The sequence below is a fragment of the Melampsora larici-populina genome, assembly GCF_000204055.1.
Source record: "Melampsora larici-populina 98AG31 unplaced genomic scaffold MELLAscaffold_21, whole genome shotgun sequence".
NCBI classification, from domain to species: Eukaryota; Fungi; Basidiomycota; class Pucciniomycetes; order Pucciniales; family Melampsoraceae; genus Melampsora; species Melampsora laricis-populina.
Genome location: NW_006768785.1, coordinates 304,428 through 327,512, shown reverse-complemented (window position 1 = coordinate 327,512; position 23,085 = coordinate 304,428). Strand labels below are relative to the sequence as shown.

At 43.6% G+C, this 23,085-nt stretch overlaps 5 protein-coding genes across 5 annotated transcripts; 3 read left to right on the top strand and 2 right to left on the bottom strand.

The window, feature by feature from the left end:
* Positions 1-314: 314 nt before the first annotated feature.
* MELLADRAFT_107023 (uncharacterized protein) lies at positions 315-5,533 on the top strand (the record flags this gene model as incomplete). The annotated part of the gene is made up of 18 exons (XM_007410698.1): positions 315-650; positions 1,174-1,211; positions 1,425-1,492; positions 1,576-1,664; positions 1,961-2,070; positions 2,110-2,140; positions 2,204-2,327; positions 2,358-2,440; positions 2,541-2,675; positions 2,768-2,886; positions 3,281-3,310; positions 3,506-3,660; positions 3,755-3,833; positions 3,874-3,998; positions 4,090-4,190; positions 4,441-5,223; positions 5,309-5,374; positions 5,480-5,533. The coding sequence occupies 18 exons, from the start codon at positions 315-317 to the stop codon at positions 5,531-5,533; spliced, it is 2,526 nt and encodes an 841-aa protein (XP_007410760.1).
* Positions 5,534-6,188: 655 nt separating this feature from the next.
* On the bottom strand, positions 6,189-7,287 carry MELLADRAFT_107022 (uncharacterized protein; the record flags this gene model as incomplete). Its single annotated transcript, XM_007410565.1, has 4 exons — positions 6,189-6,275; positions 6,565-6,825; positions 6,914-7,153; positions 7,237-7,287. 4 exons carry the CDS (start codon positions 7,285-7,287, stop codon positions 6,189-6,191), a joined length of 639 nt encoding a protein of 212 aa, XP_007410627.1.
* Positions 7,288-9,329: 2,042 nt separating this feature from the next.
* MELLADRAFT_71997 (uncharacterized protein) lies at positions 9,330-10,034 on the top strand (the record flags this gene model as incomplete). The annotated part of the gene is made up of 2 exons (XM_007410699.1): positions 9,330-9,736; positions 9,806-10,034. The coding sequence occupies 2 exons, from the start codon at positions 9,585-9,587 to the stop codon at positions 9,828-9,830; spliced, it is 177 nt and encodes a 58-aa protein (XP_007410761.1).
* Positions 10,035-12,957: 2,923 nt separating this feature from the next.
* Positions 12,958-15,067, bottom strand: MELLADRAFT_116633 (uncharacterized protein; the record flags this gene model as incomplete). The annotated part of the gene is made up of 4 exons (XM_007410564.1): positions 12,958-13,498; positions 13,562-14,481; positions 14,555-14,665; positions 14,732-15,067. Coding segments are annotated over 4 exons (1,872 nt in total), but the record flags the coding sequence as incomplete, so codon positions are not given.
* Positions 15,068-16,269: 1,202 nt separating this feature from the next.
* MELLADRAFT_48549 (uncharacterized protein) lies at positions 16,270-19,062 on the top strand (the record flags this gene model as incomplete). Its single annotated transcript, XM_007410700.1, has 7 exons — positions 16,270-16,464; positions 16,555-16,760; positions 16,850-16,933; positions 17,049-17,141; positions 17,225-17,486; positions 17,665-17,858; positions 17,969-19,062. 7 exons carry the CDS (start codon positions 16,284-16,286, stop codon positions 18,281-18,283), a joined length of 1,335 nt encoding a protein of 444 aa, XP_007410762.1.
* Positions 19,063-23,085: the final 4,023 nt, after the last annotated feature.

The window sequence follows — 23,085 nt, the reverse complement described above, 5'->3', positions numbered from 1 at the left end:
AAGTAACACTTTCACTCACCGGTCAGTCATCCCGATGCACCCTTGCTTGTGCTTTCGTTTGTTTTCATTCTTTCGTTTTCAGTTTCGGTCGATCTGATCGGAGCTGTGGATTTTTTTTACACATGCCGATACTTTGCAGAGTGTATTGACAGTTTGCCCAGTACATGCACCTATAAAACCAGATAAAACCGCATCTGCTTTGGATTAGACTTCAGAACTTTTCAGAACTTGTTCATTCCCCTCAAAAAGTAGATTTCACCCCCGGCTGAAGATCCGGGATCGACACCCCCCTCAACTTATCTTTCAATAAAGCCATGTCTCCGCCTCATCGTGCTTCTCCCCTCGTGCCTGACTCTTCGACCCATGAACAGCAAATCTCCAATCCGACTTATCACCCGCCCTTTCAGAATTCTCACCACCGTCACCCCGATGCCGCTCAATCCACCCGTTCCCCTACCGAGTCACAGTCTCGTTCAGCAGTGCTTTACGTCCAATCATCACCATCACTTCAGTTATCACCTACCTTGAGCCCACTCCCTTCTACGTCTACTGCTGCCCATCCTTTTCCAGTGGTGGACCGCAGTCATAAACGCATCAAGGGACCAGTCGCTCGCAGCGCCGCGGCTTGCAACCTTTGTCGATCTCAGAAGGTGTGAATCAAAGTGATGTCTTTTGTTTGATTCATCCTTGCCGCTGTGTTTGGTTCAGCCTGCTGTTTTATTGAAGATTGTGCAGTTTTGACATCTCTACCACATCCGTGGCCTAAAGTTCAAGATTTGCAAACTCACCAAACGCAAGCAAATTGGAAGGAGACCCAAGAGCGTGCACATGCTTTGAGGTGACAAAATCGATTCTCATTCCAGAAGTTGGCGAGATTCCCGGATATATGTCTCAATTCTCTTCATTATGATCTGGGAGGTGACAAGCAAAGCAGTTGAACTTGTCAACGAGAAGATTTGATTTTACCAATCAATATACCATGTTTTGTTTGAACTGCGAAGCAGAATTATTTTCATGCCGCAGGTCCCCAAATGCACATGAAAGATTAAATGCACTTGCTAACATTCTCATCTTCATCTCCATAATTTCTCATTACTTATAACCCAACCCTGGTGTCACAGCACCTTTGCACTTCCCGACTGACGGATCGATATCTCTTTTGGTTGATCACAGATGAAGTGCGAGGGCCCAAACCACGCTCCTTGTCGAAGGTTAGCTCTTCATTATTTCACCTCCTCCGCATATAATGTATATGTCATTTGGGTATCTCCCCCTTCATTGAACGCTCCAACAAGTCAGGCAACACCTTTGCAAGATTGACTTTCTATCTTATCTACACTTCATCTCTGGCACATCATATATCCTCGTGATAACCTGAATCCGAAGCTGACGGTACCTTGCCACCTGATTTTACTGTCCAATAGATGTGTAAGAAATAATGTCGATTGCGTATTTGGAGAGAGTCAAGGAAGGGCTCGACAGATATTATGGAGTCAGTCCACTTCCATAGCACTCTCCCGTTTGTCACGAAACCTAAAGGTCAGCTTGTTGTATTGATCATTTTTCGAAATGTAGGTAAAAGAACGGAAGAGCTAGAGATGAAGGTGATGAAACACGAAGAAGAACTGAAACAAGCCATGGCAATGATCGCCAAACTTCAACAGGTCAGTCCGCTTGCCATCTGACTTGCTGCTCGCTTCATCCTTTTTGGACCTTTTCTCATTGACAAAACTTGCGCACTTGAAATGTAATCTGAAATTTGACCCAAAATCGAACTCTTCAACACTTATCGGACACTCAACACAGCAAGTACCAGCACTCGATTCAAATCTACTCAACCATGACCCGTCCTCAAATCATCACACGGCAGAATCGAGCTTGAACAATTATAATTATTATCCAAAAGTATGCTTATAACTCTCGTTCACCACAATCAATCTCTTACATCGTATTGTTTCAGTACACCTCGTATTGTAAGGCCATCAGGGCTGCAAAACCAGGACCTAGAAGGAGCGATTTAGTAGATCGGGGGAAACTCAGTGAACAGAAGGCAGAAGAATTGTTCGAAATGTTAGCTCCGTACTTTTTTTACCTTTCCTTTTTTGAAAGCATAACCTCAGGAAGAGATCCGCAATGGGAGGTTTACTAGTTCCACAGATCAGCTACAATTATCTTACCCCATAACATTTGAATCACATCATAGTCATCGAAGCGATTGGGCGCCACAGATACCATGGCTGAATCTAGTGAGTTGATTTGTGAAGACATTCGAGTGACACAGTTTGACCTAAAGATTGCGAATCAGCCGGACTCCTTCGATAATGTGCGTGAGCATTCCCCTCTGATGCTGGCGGTAGGATGTAGCACCGGTGCGAAAGGCAAGAGGGACGTGGTATCTTATCGAATAGCGAAATCGAATGTGATTGAGCTTGTGATTGATGTGAGTTGCCATTGATCTTCTGAGCGATGTTTTCGTGGTCCTTCCCGTTCAGCTCACTCCCTTGAGATGACTGAGGCTAAGCATCCATTCTGTCCATTAGGTGCTTTGTTACCGTTACTTTCCACATGATCAACCACAATCATACCAGGATGTGATTGCAATAATTGGTTGTATAGTACATTGCGGGCTTGGGTTAGACCCAGCACTTGTGGTGGATTATGCAGAACATCTTAGAGTCAGTCGTAATGTGATGGGTTGTTATCTCTCTACATGATATTTGCATTGGTAACGTATAGCTAATGTTCATCTTTCTACTGGTCTTGTTAGCTTCGAGATGTGTTTGATCGGCTTCCGGAGGAACGATGGCAGGGTGAATCTGATCAACGTCAATTACTGTCAATTGCGAGAACATTCATCGGAGTGTATATACATACGGTCTTGTTCAGGTTTGTCATCTCCTTCTATAAAGCGATTACACTTCTCCATCTCGTAATACTTCAGTTTGGTTCGATCTGATGAACAAACCATTGGTCTGTTGAAAGTACAGTACTCTAACAGGTGAATGTCCATCCCATTATCCGCTGGTTAGTGACAAATCATTTGCTCATCAAATCACTGACGAACTTGTTATCTATTTGACCTGCTTGATTATCTTCGTGACTCTCAGCAAAACCGTGTGTAATGCGAATGGATAAATCAGGTAATTGTTGCTTTTCTATCAACATTGGCACCGTGATGAACTTGAAGTGATTTGATGCTAACTTCTTTATCTGGATTCTTGCCTTTCTTTGTTGCAGTCCTGATGTTATATTGTGACATCATCTGTCAATCTCCGTTCAGTGATTCGAATTGGGATGGTAATTTGAAATAGTCTGTACCTTATGATCTTCCCTTTACCCGATTTAGTTTTCTACAGTTGTCCATAAACAATTCTCTTGTGGATCTGTATGACCTCAAAAAATCCTTGATAGATTCGACTCTGATCTTTCCAAGGCTTGATGAACCATCGTAGCAATGCTCTTAGAGTAAGGATGTCGAAAACTGAAATCTACGTTTGGTGTTTAGCTTTGTAGGATATTATGCATTGATGGAAGAAGCCCAGATCAAGCTTGATAGTCATTATCGGTTGGGTGCCATTGATGTGACAGACCGAATTGTGCATATTGAAAGATATTCAGCTTTGGTATCTTCGTGGAAGATGGATTGGGAAAGTGAACTCAGTGAGTAAAACTCTTTACATTGGTTCCTTTTTTGATGCAAGACTTCCTTTGCCAATTTCTTTGTTGATGCATTTGTTTTACATATGTTGATCAGAACGAAAGGGTGATTCAGTATCATCTGATGCTGTCATTGAATTTGAGCTCATGTATCACCGTGTAAGTTCGACTTTGAGGTATGATCTAAGTCTGTAAAACTTTTTGGTATACTCTCAGGCGTGAGAAAAGTCCTGACCTATGCTCTGGACTCTCATCACTTCGTGTGAAACAGGGCATGACCTACCTAGCCTGTTTCGCCACGGCTGGGTCCAGGAATGGACGAGAAATCTTTTCCGACCCACGTAAGTATCGAGCGTCTCATTAGTTGAAGTAACATCGATCTCCTTTTGTTACGCTATGAACAATGTTGATGATTGTTTGTTTAACCATCAGGTCGACTGAGATTAGCACGGCAGGGTGTGAATCACGGTATCGCGATCTTGAACCAGTTTATCGACTCAAGATTGGCTCAACCTGATGTTCCTTGTGTACATGTGAGTACCCAGTGGCTTGCAGGCGTCGCAACCGGATCTCATTTGAATCAACAGGTTTCCTCAAGCAAGACCTAGATGGTGATCGTGACGGTTTTACTGACACTTGTTTTCGGTTTGCTTCGCATTTGGCTTTTCCGCGTAACGATGGCAGCTCGAGTACAGAAAAGCGACGATGTGTGTTGCGACGGCCTGTATTGTGGAATCATGTCTCTTGATACCCGATCATATCAATTTTGATCTCTGCTTAAAGGTCATCAAGGATCTTACAGATGAATTAAGAAAAGAAGGAGACGAATGGGGTGGTGGAACAGAGGATTCTTATGTGACCACTCTTCAAAAGCTTTCATCTCAATTAGATGAAGTTCAAGCTAAACGAACAGAGCGTAGGAGTACTGAGGGTTCGAGGGGAACAGATGATGGGAGTGAAAGCTTTCTTGAAACCAAGACTCCTATTCAACCTCAAATTAATCTTTCTGAAGCTACTGCAACATCGACATCGGAGATGCCGATGCCAAAGATTGTGATGCCTGAAGATCAAATGAACCCGCCGACAGAGTCTATAGGCGTCACTCACTCGGCGATCAAAGTAGAAAATGTTACCCATCCAACCCTTCCAGTTGCTGTGCGTCCATCAAATGAATCCATCCACGGAAATAACGCAGTTACATCGGGGTGGCTAGTAGACACGGCTAACTATACAGCAAATCAATACGGCCATCAGTCACAGGAGATGATCGACCATGAGATGGGAGGACAAGCTATGATGACTTCTAGCCCTACGACAGCATTGATGTATGAACCTCTTGGTTCAGCTCCACCTTGGAATCTGCATGATCCATCGAGTCCGGTGCTTCACTTTTCACCAACATCGCCTAGTTTTGATCATATAACTCAACTTCATCAATCTAATGGGACTACGAATCCAGCTGTTTATGATACACATGGGTTTCAAACACATCCAAATCTCTCTGATCATTTCCAACCACAAACATCAGATAATCATCATCAATTTCAATATCAGCATCAACCTAATGTAAGTCAACTAATTTTCATCAATCATTTCAACAACGTAAATTTTGTAATTGATACCAACCTTTTTCTTCAAATTCATGATCCAGTTTGATGGTTTACAACAACCAACATTTGTTGTAGCTGAACAAACAAGGGAAATGTTACAAAGTTTAGTAAGTCTTTTGTACCTTTACAGTCTCCAATGAAAGGTATGGGCAGAAAAAATCAAAGTTGAGATGGTTTTGGTTTGGTTTTTTCTTTGGTGTTTTCTTTTACAGAGAACGGTTTATTCAGATCGGGTGGAACAAAGTTGCTTTCAAACAAGTTCATAGACAAGACAAAACTAATCCGAATCATTCTCATCATTCTCTGATCATCATGTGTATAGAAAAAGTAAAAGTACAGAAAAAGTCATTTGACTGATAATTTTCCTTTCTATTTTAATTTGATTGATTTTCTTTATTGGAAAACCAGTTTCACTTTCTTTATCGTTCTTATATATTTAAATTTTTCTTCTTGGACAAAAAAAGATTAATTTGAGAAAGATTTTTAAAAGGTGTTGAAAAGATTACTGAAAGGAAAAGAACAGGAATTGTTTGTGATACATAGATATAGATATGTAGATGCAAAACGCTAATGTAGATTCTCTTGAGTAAACTCCCATTCATGTTAACTTGAAGTATATACATACTTCATCAATCTGGCTTTTGACACTTTTCTTGCATTGTAGAAATCTTTGATCAGTGATACTTCTTTTGAAAGCACAACTAACTTATTGATCTTTGTTTTTCTTTGTTTGTCTCTCACCTTGATTTTGACGTTCGTGTCTGTGTGTGTAAATGTACTGCAAGGATACTCCTAACATCTTGGATAATTTGTTCATTTTGCACGCTGTGGTTTCATGGTATATTTGAGACATTGAGGATGTTAGGTTCAAACTTCTTAAGGGGGCACGAGATATATTATCTTTTCTTTGCCAATCTACATTCACATGATATGAGATTCAGGGAAAAGGGTATCATATTCAGAATCTCTGATCCAATGATCGGTGAAACGGAAGCACGTCAAAATTAACTACCGGCATGTTTAAATGATTATTTGATTCATAGTGATCACAAAACTGTTTACTCCTGCTGTTTAAACTTGAAGCTTGAGATATACCCTCCAGGTCTGGCTGTTGTTTATGTGCATCCAACTCCTTGATCTGGTAGGGTGACAAGCACGAGATCCAATCTGTCAATTTCACTTTGATTTCTTTCTGAAAGATACGGTTCTTGACTTTGACTAAATCGAATAAGAACCACAAGAATGATATTAAAAAAAGTCAAGGCACCCAAGCCAGGGAGATATAAGAGACACTTACGTTACCAACTGCGAATAAGAAAACAAACGTTCCCCAGGCAGCTAGAGCTGAACCAGAAAGTCCAATGACTGTCAATCCAACATTCCAAGAAGAAAATCCCAATAAACCAAAGAAAACAGTCACAAAGAACACCGTGGGTTGACGATAAGGTGCAGATTCTTCTTTTGAATGATCATGGGCTAATGAAGTCGTTAATGGAATAGCACCAGTTTGAAGGATTAAAATGATAGCTAAAGTGATGAAACTTAAACCAACTAATCTCTGTTGGTTCAATCAATCAAATCAAATCTCAGTTGCTTTCATCTCATCATTTGACTTGATCATCTTCTTTGAAGATTGATGGACTCACTCCAAGGTAAAGTTCTAGACCATTGAGTGTTCTCAATACTTGAGGTTGACCTGAACCTTTACTAGATTCATCTTCCACTCCTTCAGTGACTAGAAGTGTAGGACCTAAGAGTAAAACTAAGAATCTAGGAAAAGCTATAAGAGGAATAGATAAAAGTATAAGATATAAAGCACCAATACCAGCAAAGATATGAGCTGATTTTTTATCTGGTATACCAGATGATGAATAATCTTCTATGACCTGTTGATCAGATTAATGGATTGGTTAGTTTTGAATGATCCAAAAATGAGATGAAAAGGATACATAATGGATTTTGACTAAACTGAGTCGATTGAATGATTGGGATCTTTTGGATCTGAGAGTGATTCTGCCATTTTTTTTGCGAAAGTAAAGAAGTACTGGATGATGAATTTGAAGGTAAAGAGAAGAAGGTAAAGAATCAACCAATCGACTTGAAGACAATCGGTTTCAGTGATTTAGATTTCATCACCATGACGTCATAAATCATGTCACACTTTGTTTTTGAAAAATTGATGATCATCGTCATCCAAAATGTAAATTTGGTAGTTTTCAACTGTCACGATTTGATATGTATCACCTTCTCAAATCGATTCAATCTAATCATATAAAATGGTCTGCTATCTATGAGTGCATGATTCACACCTCCAGGATTTAGCCGCATTCTTGGTTGTCAAATCCGTATTTCTGGGGTCAAATGTACTACTTTGAGGGTTTCTGAAAGTTCAAGATTCCTTTTGAAGACCGGTCAAGAGTAGCTCTCAATTACGCCTAGAAGAACAAGGATCTTTTGGAATAAACCCAGTTGATCAAGGAGTACATATTTCGATGGTAGCGTAAGAGTAGGATTGGTTTCAAAAGCTCTGCTAATGTTCAATTGAGCTCAACAAAATACTCCACTGTAGCCCTCACCAGCTGGTATCTTTCAATTCTCTATCAGCTCAATTGCATATGTCTCAACAAACTTATATAAGTCCCATACGCTTCGGCCCCGTCGGTACACGTACCACGTACCTCCGAGCGCCAGCGAGGGACTTACGCCCTATCGCCAGATCCTCGCGTGAGACTAGACAGGGCATTTGCCCAAATTCTGTCTTCTCCCCTACTCTCTATTCTCACTTATCAACTCGTGAAAAGTTGATAATGAAAAGTGAGCGCACAGGCTCCAGCTTTCATTTGCAACCCTCCATCCCTCATCTACCTCATTGGATCAAAAGTTGTGATCAAATACCCTCTGGGCCCAAACATCGGGGCCAAGTTTGTCTACATGTGTGTCTAACGCTGCGCGTCAGAATCGTTGGAGCTCGCGAGTAAAATCTTTACAGATCCAACAGCAGTTCATAATGCATTTCTCATGATATAGATGGACCTGGACTACGAAGTACTTATGCTGAGCGTGGATCAGACAGATATCAGTCAGGCTCATGGAGATCAATACTTGCGAATGTTGCAAAACTTACGTTAGCCTAACCAGCGCGCGATCAACCATGCATCGCATTCTTCATCCTGAGTAATCTGTGTCGGTGGCCAGCTCATCGACATTGATGTTGAGAGCATCAGCCTGAATGAATGAAGGGTCCATTCAGTATGCGTCATTTCCTTGTATAAAGGGGCGCCAGACTGCTTCCCCATTGCCAGCCTCGTAGATCACATCACGGATGCCGAGAAGGATGTTGGTGATCAAAGACCTTGACTCCGGTGAAAACCCTCGCAAGTCGTGTCTTTGAGGCCTTTGGCGCAAGAAGCGATGGTCGAGGAAGTTGAAGATAAATCCCCAGACACTCAAAGAGCTCGCTTCGATGAAGCGGACGATTTCCACTGTCTGGCGAATCCCACTCGCCGTCGACGGTTCCAAATCTCGCTGTTTGGTGACCGATGTGGGGTAGGGACCCCCAACAGCGTCAATGAAGGATTCAACGCTCAAACCCTCGCCTTCGATGGTCTGAGTAATCCTCCCGATGGCACCTTCCAAGTCGAGTAGGGGTTCTTCATACGGATTCATTAGGCGAAGCAATAATCAGTGTTTTCGAGGTGGGTCGAGAGGGTTTGGTGGACTGGGGGGCCTTGGTTGATTTTTCTACTCCCGAGCGTGATTGAACAAATATCCCACTCAAATAACATCCCACATATCGGAGACGTCTGAAACGTTTAGCTTTGGGCTGTAACCCGAGATGCCTACCTTATATCATTTGCCAAATTGGGAATGATACGCGGCTGGGTGTTGGAACCAACCCAGTTGGACATGCTCTCGGCGTCAAACATGTGGATAGTGCCTGGCCGCGTGTCTCAGCTTGGCACAATCCCACAGCCAGGTCCCTTCGCTATCTGTTCAGTCAAGCTCTCGTGGTGAAACCTTTTGGCAAGTTATTACCAAAGGAGTAACTTAGAAACATTTTCTCTCTGTCCGGAATGATGGTGCCTTGCAGAACAGAGGTGACAATAATGACTGTGACCTCTGCGTAGGGCACAGGCACGCGTAATATAAGCCTTCGAGGTGTAGCTATACACTGTCTACGTGACTCCCAATACACAATAACTCCCCATGATGGCAGGGGATCTCCCCGTATCCACAAGCGAAACGGCCAGCACGCTGGCTCGCACCCTCCTAGTCTGAAAATACCTGTCCGAGCTAGATTTAACGCCTAAACAATTCATGGTCACGTTTATGTCATCCCTGGACCCCTCGTTGGTCTATCGTCGGCGGCTCATGAAAGTTGGCCTTGCTTTCAAGCAAACCCGATCCATAGTTCGCAACCTGGGCAAGCTTTCGCGGTCATGTGAAGAGGGACGAGCCGACTGGGAGGAGTTGATATTGGAAGAAGTAAGTCAAATGAGCTACAGTGTTGGCGAGGATGCTGGAACCGGTGGACTGATCTTATGCATTAGGCCTCTGCCATAGTCAATTCGCAGGAAGTGCCTCGTGGGAATTTTCCTACCGGGGCATATGTAAGTTCAAATAAGATTACGCCGGACTTTTTCAGCAAAAGTGCGGAGAGTCATCGTGAGAAGCAAGTGGTAACAGGAATGAAATTCCTACACTCCCTGATCCATGGGAAGCTTGCCCTTGGTTTGAATCAATGCAATCAGGCAGACCAACTCGAGGACGAAGGCAGCGGGGCACCGGATGGTTTATCTCAGGACACTGTCACTTCAGGTGATTTGGACGCGGAAGAGCCTGAAGGAGGGCCAGAAGAACCTGGAGTGCTAGATGAAGAGACAGTCATGTCAATGGAGAATATGGTATTCGTGAAAGGAACGCCCGCGGACCAAGCCGCGCTAAAACTTACCAAGGTCTGGATGTCATTCTTCCCGCCTTAATGGGAAAGCAGGAATCGCTGATTGGTGTTATGTTCCCCTTGTATGACCTGCTCTAGCTTCCCGTGATGCTATGTGCGATGATCGCAGTGTGCTGCAATCGTCGCTCAAACGCCCTTGCTATGGCAAACAGCATGATGACTTACGCGGGCGGCGTTACCTGTCGCGTTAATGAATGGCTTCATTTTCATGGAATGACCATATCAAGGAAAAGCACACTGTCAGCGATGGACCATCTTTGTCGGTTACAAGAGGACCGACTTATGGACTTATTTAAAATCAATCATAAACTGCTACCTTTATTGGTCTACGATAACATAGACATCCACTTGAAAATACATAACACCCGCGTGGAGGCATCTTCTTGGCTTTTCCACGGCACTTGGGGGTTTTACATTGTCGTACGTGCGTGTCTGCAGGCCAAATGCACAGAGGAGGCTGTCAGCCTTGCATCATTCCTCGATGCAATGCATATCGCGCACCGCAAGGCCGGCTCTACCTCGTCTTTTTGTCCTACGCCCGAGGAAGCTGAACATTGGGTATTAGTGGTGAAGGCACAGATCGGGAAAGCTCTGAAAGAATATGCCACATACCTTCCAGGCTCGCCGGACCCCAATAGACTGGCGAACGTGACAACCAGGCCGCCTCCGGTGGATCCCATTGAGATGCACCGTTCAAACATACACTTCTTACGTATGATCGATGCTCCTGATTCCTCCGCTGAGGGCGTTTCGCGAGTGATCGACGCGGTAATCAAACAGATCGGCCTCGACAAAGACAAGTATGCGGAGAAGTTGTTGGTGGCCGGCGGCGATGTAGGCTCCAACCAATTGTTGGAGAGCCTGAGAATGAAACGATTTCCGCCGATCGACTCTTTTGAGGGGATTCAATGGGTCTTATCGATATTTGGAGGCGCCCACACGATGTGGAATTTCTCGAAAGCGCTCCTGACTCACCATTGGGGCAAGTCTGACAATGGTGATGACTTGGGAGCGTGGAGGTCATTATTTGCATTGGGTGGTGAATATCGGAAACACCCCGCCGCGCAAGACTTCAACACGGTAATGCGCTCTTCTAGATTGCTTCATAAAGGAAATTTAGTCCATATTATCAGGTTAGTTTATGTAATTAAGCTCGATGTTGCATAGTGGGGTAAGGACTTACACTAGCATTCCGCGGAAAGGCAGACTTTAGATGCGCATGAAGACATCGACCTGGCTTCGCCCTCGGGTTGTCAGCGGCTTATCAATAAGGTCTGGGATGCGTATTTTGACGCATCTTCATTGGAAACCGCGCGACTTCAAACGGACCCAACGCGTTATAACCTGATGTTGCGGCTACGCGACTTTGCGACCATAGTGGAAGCACACGAAGCCACCAGGGCAGGTGACATCGGTCGCCTCATACGGATGTGGAAACACTGGTCAGTAATGGCGCAGGGAATTCAGGGTCTCTCTCACTATTCCCGGCATATACCAAGAATTGTCTTACTTCTAGAAGAGGACTTACCTCATGAACTCGCACATGCAATCAAACATTGCTTATTGCTACCTTCCAATGACCGTGCGGACCATTGGCTACCAATTGACGAATTCCTGGAGATTAGCATCTTCTATTTAAAGCGCGTCTATAACAACACTGTACGTCGAATGTATCCCTGTGTGACTTCCATTCTAGGTCAGACCTCTGATCAGATTTCTCACGCGGATGGGACATCCGAAATGTCCAACAGGGTCACGGAACTGATATCCAACGGCTCACTGAGCTGTTATCCAACCTGATACCGATGGTGCGTAATGTTTGGTCAATGTGATCTTCATCAAAGGTCATGATACATTGCAATCGATTTTCCCGCTCAAACTATTTAACTCCGTTTACAGTTGCGCAAGCTTATGCACCTCTTCAAAACAAACTCGGGACACACATTGATATTTCAACCAAACAGTGACACCATCACTGGTCCCTCCCTCCAGGCCTTTTTGGCATACGCTAAAGAACACTTAGGGCAGTCCCCAGCCCGCCGTCCGTCAGCAGCCGTTCCAAACCTTTGGAAGGTAGGATTGCGCCAAATGATCAGAATGATCCGTGCTGATACAGCCTCGGGTCAATCGTCAAGGTTTCGCTGGGGGGCAACTGACGTGTTGTCGTCGTGGGACCGGCCGAGCGCCGAACATCCTGAAGAGGAGTAGGCGGAGGCACCTATAAACGAGCCCAGATTGTCAACACGAGATGTAATCAATAGTACTTAACCATCAATCTTAAGATCTTCCATACCAGTAAATCCATTTCTGATCCAGCGCCCCGTTTAGCCATCTTGCAAAGGGGACGACGGGCAGAGGTGTTTGCCCCCAGCGCGTCGCTTGCGGAGGCAGCAGATGAACGCTTCAAGGTGGTCACTCGTGCCCGTGCTGCCTGGGTGTCCGCCCGCAGGGCGGCTCGTTCCTTCGATAAAGCATCCCTTGCTTCATTTCGGCGACGTTCACCTTCTGCCTTCTCATATGCGCGTTTCGCCTGTGCAGCAACTTTTTCCGCTGATTTTGCTTCCGCCAAAAGCCTCTTCTCCATGGCCCTGGCCTCCCTTGTTGCTGTTTTTGCCGCATCGGCACGTTCTTTCGCAAGTCGAGACCCTTCGACGGAAATGATTTTCTTGGGTAATGCCGGCTGCTGGAAGCCCTGCGTTTGGCTGCAGCCGCGACACAACCAGCGGCCGCGGTATCAGAGCGCCACATTTGAAATGCGTCAAAAAGGCAATCAAGTTGTCCGGGTATACATTCCCCCCCCAGGACCAGACTGAAATCGTCCTTGTTGACCAATATGTCTACATTTTTCGCCAGGTCCCATGCCATATCTTGGCCAAAGTAATCGTCTGGCCCCAGATGGCAAGGCCCAGTGAACTGGGTTATCCAGAACGCAGTGAATGCTCGATCGAGTCGCGTGACAAGGTTTTCCAGGGATCCATTTTCCAATATCGGATCATCGCTGCCACAAGGCAAGATGGCGGGCCGCAAATCTTCAGTCGGGGCAAGAGCCTGATTCGGCTGCTCCTCCAGGAGGTCAAGCAGCTGGTCTTCGGTCATCTCCAAGGCCGCGTCGATGTTGGCTGTCGTGAGGGCGGCCTGAGCGAGCCACAGTGCTTCTGCTTCCTCAGGAAGGCAGTTGGAGCATTTGCACTGGGACATACCAGCTTCGCGCTGTCGGGCATGCTCCCTGAGAACGAAGATCGAGTCTTTGTCCAGCGGTATGTACCCATGCCTGTATGAGCCGGCCTGAGATCAGCTAGTGCACATACTACTCGATTAGGGATCCGAGACTTACTCAAGATCAATAGCAAGCGCTATCCTGAGGCACACCGGTGTGATAGATAGAGCATCCATGCGGTCGTCGTCAGACATGACGGCCGCCGTGTCAAATTGGTCGATTTGGTTCTTGCCATTCGTGCGACAGTGTTCCACCAGGAGGAAACCGAGTCCCTGTCTCCCGTCACGGCCGCACCGCCCAGTCATTTGAATGACGTTGCATGGGTCATGTCGACCTACGATGACCACACGGCGAACCCGATGCCAGTTCTGCCCTAATCCGAGCGCCAGTGTACAGCAAATGACCGCCAGTTGGGCTGCTGCGTATGCCTCGACCGCGGCCAATTTCGTGTTGTCGCCGGTGGTGGCATGGTAACGCCGGGCAAATGTTGAACAGCCATTTCGAGCTTCCAGAGGTTGGCCTCGGGCCAAGTTGATCAACTCCAAGTGCTCTAGGGTCGCGTTTTGGGTGCCCGAGTAGATCAACGTTGGAGGAATTTCACACGTTTGCACGGCAGTGTGGTGTGCGAACATCGTGCGTAAGGAACTTTGGAGAGGACGTTTGAAGGTACGCCGGATGAGTCGAATTTCAGGGCGGGCGAGCTCAGCTCTCACAAATTGAACGTAAGTCAAATCCAACTTCAGGTTCACCAAAATTGCATGGACAGCTTGAGGGGTACATGTAGCCAACATCAACAACAAAGGGACCTTGTCAGAACTGAGGAACCGCCGGGCGAGCTGGCCGTAGGAAGGGCGAAACGCGCCACCGTCGTGAATACGGGTCCAACTGGCGAGTCGTTTAGCTTGTCCGGTCTCGACGAGGCCCCACGTATAGACCATGTGGGCCTCATCGACCACGTTCAGTACCAGCCTGGACTGAAAACGCGGATCCGTCCACAAGCGGTCAAAGGCCTCGCTTGTTAAAGCTATCTCCGGGCTCTACAAACATGACATCGAATTGTAGTCAATTTGGCAAGTGTTGAGCAGCAAGGATGAGACGTAACATCCTTACCACGTATACGAAGTTGAATTGCCCTTGGATAATCGCGTCACACGTCTCGCGAGTACAATTTGCACTGGTCAAATTCACAGCCTTCAATTGCACCTTGGCTTTCTCGCTGACCTGAAGAATACAGATAGTTGCTGTCAGTCGGGTGCGACTAGTCTACGAGGTCCTTTGTCCACTTGCCTGGTCGTCGCCTAATGCATCTAACGGGTTTATGCTGAGCAAGATCGGAGCATAAAGTTCGTCAAACGCCAGATACACCATTTCCGGCACGCGACTCTTGCCAAAGCCTGTACCGGCTAGTAGGAAAGTGGTTCGGCCATTGAGAAGGTTTACCACAGCTTCGAGTTGCTGTGGTCTAGCCGGATATCCGTATTTGGCCTTGAACAAGTCGCCAATTAGCTGATATTGCTCGTCTTCGCTGATCCCGATGAGCGCTTCTAAGCTCTGCGCATTGGCGGCAGACTGACTCCTTCGGAGCATCGCAAGTAGATATGGGACAAGGTTCGGTGGTGTGCGTGAAAGTGGTGCAACGATGTGGTGCCACTGAAACGTGTGATGAAGGAAATCGGTGACTTAGTTGAAAATCATGCGTGATGCCCAAACTGCAGTTTGATGAGCAGTTTAAATCCGTTATGCCTACCTTACTGGGGTTTTGGACGCCGCAGTCATTTTGGGACATGTACGGCCCCGATGTTAGTTATTTGATCACAACTTTTGATCCCATGAGGTAGATGAGGGATGGAGGGTTGCAAATGAAAGCTGGAGCCTGTGCGCTCACTTTTCATTATCAACTTTTCACGAGTTGATAAGTTAGAATAGAGAGTAGGGGAGAAGACAGAATTTGGGCAAATGCCCTGTCTAGTCTCACGCGAGGATCTGGCGATAGGGCGTAAGTCCCTCGCTGGCGCTCGGAGGTACGTGGTACGTGTGCCGACGGGGCCGAAGCGTATGGGACTTATATAAGTTTGATGTCTCAAATGACTTTGGAGGCACTGCCACGATTTTTCACCACAAACCCGGTACCACCACAAGCCAAGAGGTGTCATATCTTCTCATTTATGCTACCATACACATTTGACTTTTGATTTGCAACCATCCTTCTCCCTCCACATTAGTATATCAAATACCCCAAAGGATGGCAAATACATTTAAAATCACTTGACAGAAAAAAAGTGATACTTTACCATTGACTCCTGGTGTGATTCAACTCGCCTAACAATCTAAAATCTTCAAGTGATTGGGTACGTATACCATCATCATCAATCTTGTTATGGGTTCGTTCAAACGTTTCACCTGACTGATTGTTTACCCCTGTATGTTTTGTTTACTTGTTTTTTTAATATGTACTTTCAAGTTGATATTTGATTTTGGAAGATTACAATAAAGAACCAAAGATTAGGAAGAAGATTCGATTTAGATGAAGTAAGATTGCAAATGTATGATTGGTTTGATTGATTGAATGATCTGTCGAGGAGAATGAGATGAAGATGAGTCTTGTGATGGAATTTGAAGGAGGTCAGATGAATGATTGATGAATGAGATCTGATCAGCTGATTACATACATATGTAGAAATATTACAGGTGTGGTAGAATGTATTTTGGTGGTATGTAAAGTGTGTTTTATTTTAATGTAGTTTAGATGAGAATTGAATTGAATTTGAATTTGAAAATTAAATTTAAACAGAAAGACCACTTGAGTCAGAGTGTGTTCAGTAGCAAGGGTCAATGGTCAATGGTCAATAGCGCCTTGATCGAAACAACCAATACAATTTTCATCTCCATCATCACCTATTGCTTCCTAGAGCTCATCATTCAAGCAGCAAAGCTCATCCATTCCGACTTCACTTCTTCAACTCCTCATCTCAATCAAATCGAGTCCATTCCTCGAATGTCTTCTACGACTAAAATGTCTCGTTAGTTCACTTTCACCTTCTTCTACTCATCATCATCATCGACTTCGACAATCGATGATTTCTTCTGATTACCATTCATCTCGATCTCAGTCGAAGACCCAAATGCAATTGTCAAAGTCCTTGCTTGTGATGGTCGAACAGGTGAACAACGCGAGATTGGTTACACTGGTACTCATGTAGTCGGTAATGGTAGTTTTGGGGTCGTCTTCAGTGCTAGATTGATTCAAGGTAGTGTTCATCCTTCTGGTGAAGAGGACGTAGCAATCAAGAAAGTATTACAAGATAAACGTTTCAAGGTTCGTCAATTTCTCCACTTCACCTCCTCTCTAATAGAACTTTAACATCAATTCAGCCTCCTAACATCTTCTCCGCTCATCTTCATTAGAATCGAGAATTGGCGATCATGAAGTTACTCACTCATCCAAATGTGGTCGATCTACGAGCTTACTTCTATTCTACTGGTGATAAGGTCCCCTAATTTTCCTACTCTCTTGTTCTTTCCCGATCCTTCTCGATCACTATCATTGAGTTTGATCGAAATCTGACAATCTTGAAAGTCTATCTCTACTCACTCCATCTGAAAGCCTAAGAGGGATGAAGTCTTTCTCAATCTAGTGATCGAATACGTTCCCGAGACTGTCTATCGCGCGTCTCGTCATTACTCCAAGTTGAAGCAGGTCTGTCATTTTATTGTCTTAGTATGCGTCTCCTGTTTGGTATCTTATCTGACCTGTGTTCATTCTCCTTGATACCCTCACAGGTGATGCCAATGCTTAACATCAAGCTTTATATGTACCAACTCTTACGTTCACTCGCCTACATTCACTCTCTTGGAATCTGTCATCGTGATATCAAACCTCAAAACTTGTTACTCAATCCTATGACTGGGATTCTCAAGCTATGTGATTTTGGAAGTGCCAAGATCCTTGTGGCGGGCGAGCCAAATGTCAGTTACATTTGTTCGAGATACTATCGGGCCCCAGAGTTGATCTTTGGAGCTACAAATTATACTACCAATATCGGTACGTCTCTCCTCTTCTTTCTCGATCATCTTCCAAATCTTCTTGCCATGAATCAAATCAGGCTTGAGAATGCTCTGGATTACTTTTCCATTTCCAGAGCGCCTACGACTCTTATTTAATTGACGTAAGCAATCACTGAACATCATTGTACATTTGTGTGGCGCCTTGGCGAGATCAGATATCTGGTCTACAGGTTGTGTGATGGCTGAGCTGATGCTTGGTCAGCCATTGTTTCCTGGGGAGTCTGGAATCGATCAACTTGTAGAGATCATCAAGGTACTCGGTACTCCTACCCGCGAACAAATTAAGACTATGAATCCAAACTATATGGAACATAAGTTTCCTCAAATCAAAGCTCACCCTTTCCCAAAGGTCGGTCATCATCTCCTGTGGCAGCCTTCCTATCTTATGTATCGTGACATCCTCATAGATTAGTCAAACAGCAAACTAATCACGCTCACTTGGAATATGACATCCATCAGGTCTTCCGACCTCGCACTCCTCATGATGCTATCGCTCTTGTATCGCGCCTACTCGAGTACACTCCTGCTTCTAGATTGACAGCTATTCAAGCGATGTGCGAACCGTTTTTCGATGAGCTACGATTACCTGATACAACACTCACCAGCGGAAAGCCTCTACCGCCTTTGTTCGATTTCACTGCTACCGAACTAAGTGTCCAACCTGATCTGATTTCGAAGCTTGTGCCTTCACATGCCGAAGCAGAATTAAGGAGTCGAGGGATCAATGTTGAAAACTTTGAACCGGTTCCTTTACCGAAGTTCTCACTTGATTGAGCGAATCCAGCAAAGCTTCAGTTTCCCTCAAGAATCATCACTGATCTCAGGTTCGATCATCCTTAAAACATGATATACATTTAGAAGACTGTCAAGAAGTTACTTTCTTTGTAGTGGGGATGACGATGCTATCTTTGTGGGGATTGATTAAGGCGATCAGATTATTTTATCGTCAATATTTTTCCGGAATTTCATTCAACTTTTTTTTCCTGTTTGTTATTTTGGGAGAGGAGGAGAGGAGTCTTTACTCCCTTGATATGTGATTTGTTCAAGATCTTTTTTTCTCTTTTTCATGCTATGAACTTCCTTTTTTTATTCTATTCAGACAGAATCAATAAATCCCCTATCCTCCTTATTCCTTTTGATCTTTTTTTGTCTATTGTGTGTTTTAATGACTGAGTATAGTCTACAATGAAAAACAGAAAGGTTTAAAGAAGAAGAAGAACAAGAAATGATTTGATACAATGTATTTCTCCTTTTTCCTTTTCTCTATATTTTTTATATGATTTTTTTCTATCACACACACTCTCTTTCTTTCATTTTTCTTATCTTGTTGGATGAATTATGTTTTTTTTGTGCGATGAGAAGAGAAGAAAACAAAAGGAAGTCAAAAGGCAAAAAGGAAAGGGAATTTTGATGTTTATAAAAGAGAGTGAAAGTAGGTTTTTTTTAAATCAGTTTTTTAAAGAACAAAAAAATCTTGGTGGTTTTCATAAATTGTTATTTGAATGTTATATAACACACATGCACACAGACTTATGAATATACTTATGAAGTTTAAAAAATAGATGTCTTGGAGAGGAGTTGAAGAAGTAAAGAATTGAAAGTTGAATGCAATGATTTGTATGAGTATGACTCCTTTTAGATCTGATTTATCATGAGTGACTATGGTGAAAACACCATGTATACACTAACTTAAATGAGTCCCCTCCTAGTGGGGTTTGTTGCGTTTTTTCCCCCAAACACTAGGGGGGGGACTTAGTTAAGTTAGATGTATGCATGTATACAAGATGGTTTGTGTGGTTTCCATCATGGTCCATTCTCAATAGCGCTTACTTATATTTTTCTTCAACTATTTCTCTTCTCTTGCTTAGCTTAAGCTAAGTGAGAGAAGAGAATTCTGATGTGGGTGGTAGGTTCTAGATAGTTCATTACTACCCAGAACCGTGGGATAGTTTATCCTGGAAAGGGTAAACAGGCCCCCGGATAGCTCCTACCAAAGGTACCGACCAAAAAGGTATCCTTTTGGTTTGGAAATTTCTTGATGTTAGGGACGAAAAAGGTATTTTTTGACCCCGTTGGAATTGATCATAGCGACCTCGGAGGAATTAATCCAAGATTTCATAGCTTTTCCTAGGCTAGTTTTGCATGTTAGGGACTTGCAAGGAATTTTTTGGCATTTTTTCGTGATTTTTTCAAAAATGTTACTGACAAAAGAGGTATTCTTGGGCCCCCAAACCTTTAAATTCAGGTATGAATAACTGAATTTTCAAGGTTTTTTTGTCGGTATGCTCCATAGGGGCTATCCAGGGGCCTGGGTAAACCACCTCAGCCTGAGCCCCGACCTGAAAAACGCGGGTAATGGCCAGCCCGCACCCCAAACCAATATCCAGTAGGCCCCCCTGCGCCCAAACCCTACCCGAACCAATCAAGGCCCGGCTTCCAGAAGGCCCCCCAACCCCTATCCCGAATGCCTAAAACGCGCGGGAAGCCGGGGGTTCCTGCGGATAAGATCGGGGGTTTGAGGACTAGCCCCCCCGCCCCCGAACCCTACGGGGCCCGACCAACTCAGAACCTCACACTCACAGAGTTCAAATAAGACATCAGAAAATCCTTTCCGAGAAGAACTTTAAATTTAGAATTCCTGAAAATCAATCCGAGAAGAAGAGAAGCCTCCCACCCACCCCAATGGTAAAAGTAATGGAAAGTGAAGGGCAAATTGAACATAGAGAATACAGGAGCAGGAAATAGAAAGCAGCAAAGCAAGATGTAGTAAAAGGAAATAGAGAAGTTTTTCTTGGGCCAGCCCGCCCACCCCCGCCCGCCAAAACCTTTCCGACAGGCAGTCCACGGTCTCTGCCTCCCCACAACAGGACCAAAACTTTCTGAAGTAAAGTTTGGGTCCAGTAGCGAGTGCCTGGAAGAAGGAGTAAGAGAAAACAACAAAGAGTGAGGAGTGAAAAACATTACAATGAGTCACAGGAGTCATTTGAATAAGAATGCCTTAGGAGTTTACTGCTAAAACACTGGACGACCCCGGGGGGCCTGAGCGTATTGCAGTGTAAGAAAGAAACCAGAGACCCTACCACCCACTAAGAATATGACCGTAGATGGTAAGTAAAAGAACGCTTGATGAAGAGCAAATGTATTTGCAAGGGAGGGTCAAAAAGGTCATAGTGTCAGCTTGGGACTCTAAACAGGTGACAATCAAAAGAGTTCAAGACTGAAATATACTCACAAAATGTATTTCTTTGAATTTCTAGTAAACTTTGAGAGGAATTATTTTTCAGTTCTTTGCGAGTAAACTGTTATAAAACTATATTTGTTAAGTATAGCTGTCTATGGTGCGGGATATAACACCGCTGCCAGTATGTTAGTAAGTGCAATCACTTAGTAACCTGCCAAGGTGATTACGTTACTGACGTAAAATGGTCCTGGGTGACGCTTTAGCGTTAGTTTTGATAAAACAGACTTTATCAAAAAGGAGATGACTTTTTGGATTAGCCAGTCAATTGGAACTACCCGATTGATCTGTGACTAACTCTAGTAAAAAAGAGATAAGAAAGAGAAAAGGAGTAATTTGGTCGAACACAAAGTTTGAAAGACAAAGAAGCTATTGGATAAAAGTTTCTAAAGGGTTTCAATCAAGTAATTCGAACAAGATGAAAAGGGAAAAGGATATTTGAGTAAACGTAAGTCTTTTCAAAATGGTTTTTGGTATGATTGGTAAAAAATGGGATAACAGATGATTTTCTTGCTTGTCTGCGAATAGGAGCTGTGAGATTTTGACTGAAACAAAGCACCTTTATAAAGGTGAAGAAATAATCTTCAGCTTAGTGTTGACAAGACACAGCTGAAATCAAAATAAAACAAGTGGAGTTCTAAACTCAACACACCTGACAAAGATAACAAGAAAACTTAAGAATCTTTTTCTTCAATCATTAAATTACAGAACACCAACACACCTTTATAAAGGTGAAGAAATAATCTTCAGCTTAGTGTTGACAAGACACAGCTGAAATCAAAATAAAACAAGTGGAATTCTAAACTCAACACACCTGACGAAGATAACAAGAAAACTTATTTAAAGAAAAAGAGAAATGAGAAAGAGAAAAAATGACACCACGATAAAAGTCTTTAGTATGCTTTAATATTGGATGAAGAAAAAAAGAATACCTCACCTTAAGAATCTTTTTCTTTGATGGGGAAAAAGATTCTCAAGACAACAGAGGTGAGTTTATAAGATCAAAAAGAAAAACACAAAAGAAACAAACTCGACAAGCTCTTTACATAAAATCAATTAACTCAAAGTAAAATCATCACTCGACTACATCACACAAACACCCTTTTTAAACACTCCTAGATAATCCACCAACGTCGATATAATAGACTTCCCACAGTTCATCTTCACTTCTAGTTAATCTGTTGAAGGCGATAAGATAACTTCATTTAATCAATACAAACAATTGAATTCGAAATACACGTTGGATAACTGAAAGTTCTTGACCGTCAAAGATTGAATACTCCAACAGGAGCTGGTATTTAACCACTTGACTTTTACTAATGATGTCATCAGGGTCGGTTGATTCATTAAAAGGTGTTGGATTGCTTGATGTTTTGTCATTAAGTCAATTTTGTTCTGGACCAGTCCCTGAAGTTTAACCTAGCTGGTGTAAGCATTAATCGTAGATATGCCTGGTCAGGGTTTTAGTAGTTGTTCTATTCTTTTGCTTGTATTCAGGCAAATTCAAACAAGGGTCTACGCCGCTTATGACTTCCTTGGGAATGGTTATGTCATTGTGGCTTTAATGATTTCTCTTCAAAATATATGATTTGTTTATTAAATAGGTTTTTGTGTTTCACTCTTGAAACTTGATTGTGAGAGGTGTATTTATATTTTATGTATATTTTATGTTAAGTATTTTAAATATGCAATAGGAGTGTTGGAATGGTCTGTTAATACACTAGGGGATTCTTGCATCCAAGAATCCTCTTACGGCTGACACATAGAATCTTTACAACAAAAGAACCAAGGTAAACAACCTTATCAGACTCAGAACACTAGTTGACGATAGAAGTACAACTTACGTACTGTCTGGAACGTGACACTGCACTGGCGTAGCCAGGAGGAACGTGAAGAAATTGTGTGATTTTGAACTGTAAAGTTGAACCAACAAGGGTTAGCAAGAATTACAGGGTAGAATAGTGAGAACTATTCACCAAACGCTGGTATATCAGGTGCAATACCAGGATATTGTCTTTCAAGTCTGTGCGGGAACATGGGACTAGAAAAGGAAAAAAGAGAAAAGTTAGTGACTCTTCCTTTGAAACAAATCTTGGAAGAAATGTACTGGACTCACGCAGGATGAGCCAGGAAACACAAGCTGCTCTCCAAGTGTGGCACCAGAAGTGATTGGGTTGAGGCAAGCGGCAAACAAATTCATAAGTGGATGATTGCAAATGTAAGTTTGATACACTATGGAAGACCATCTGCCAATGCATTGGATGGTTTCGTGACCGGTACAAGAACCTTCAAAGATGGAGTAAAGCCTTGCCATAAACCAAGAACGAGTTGGGATTGA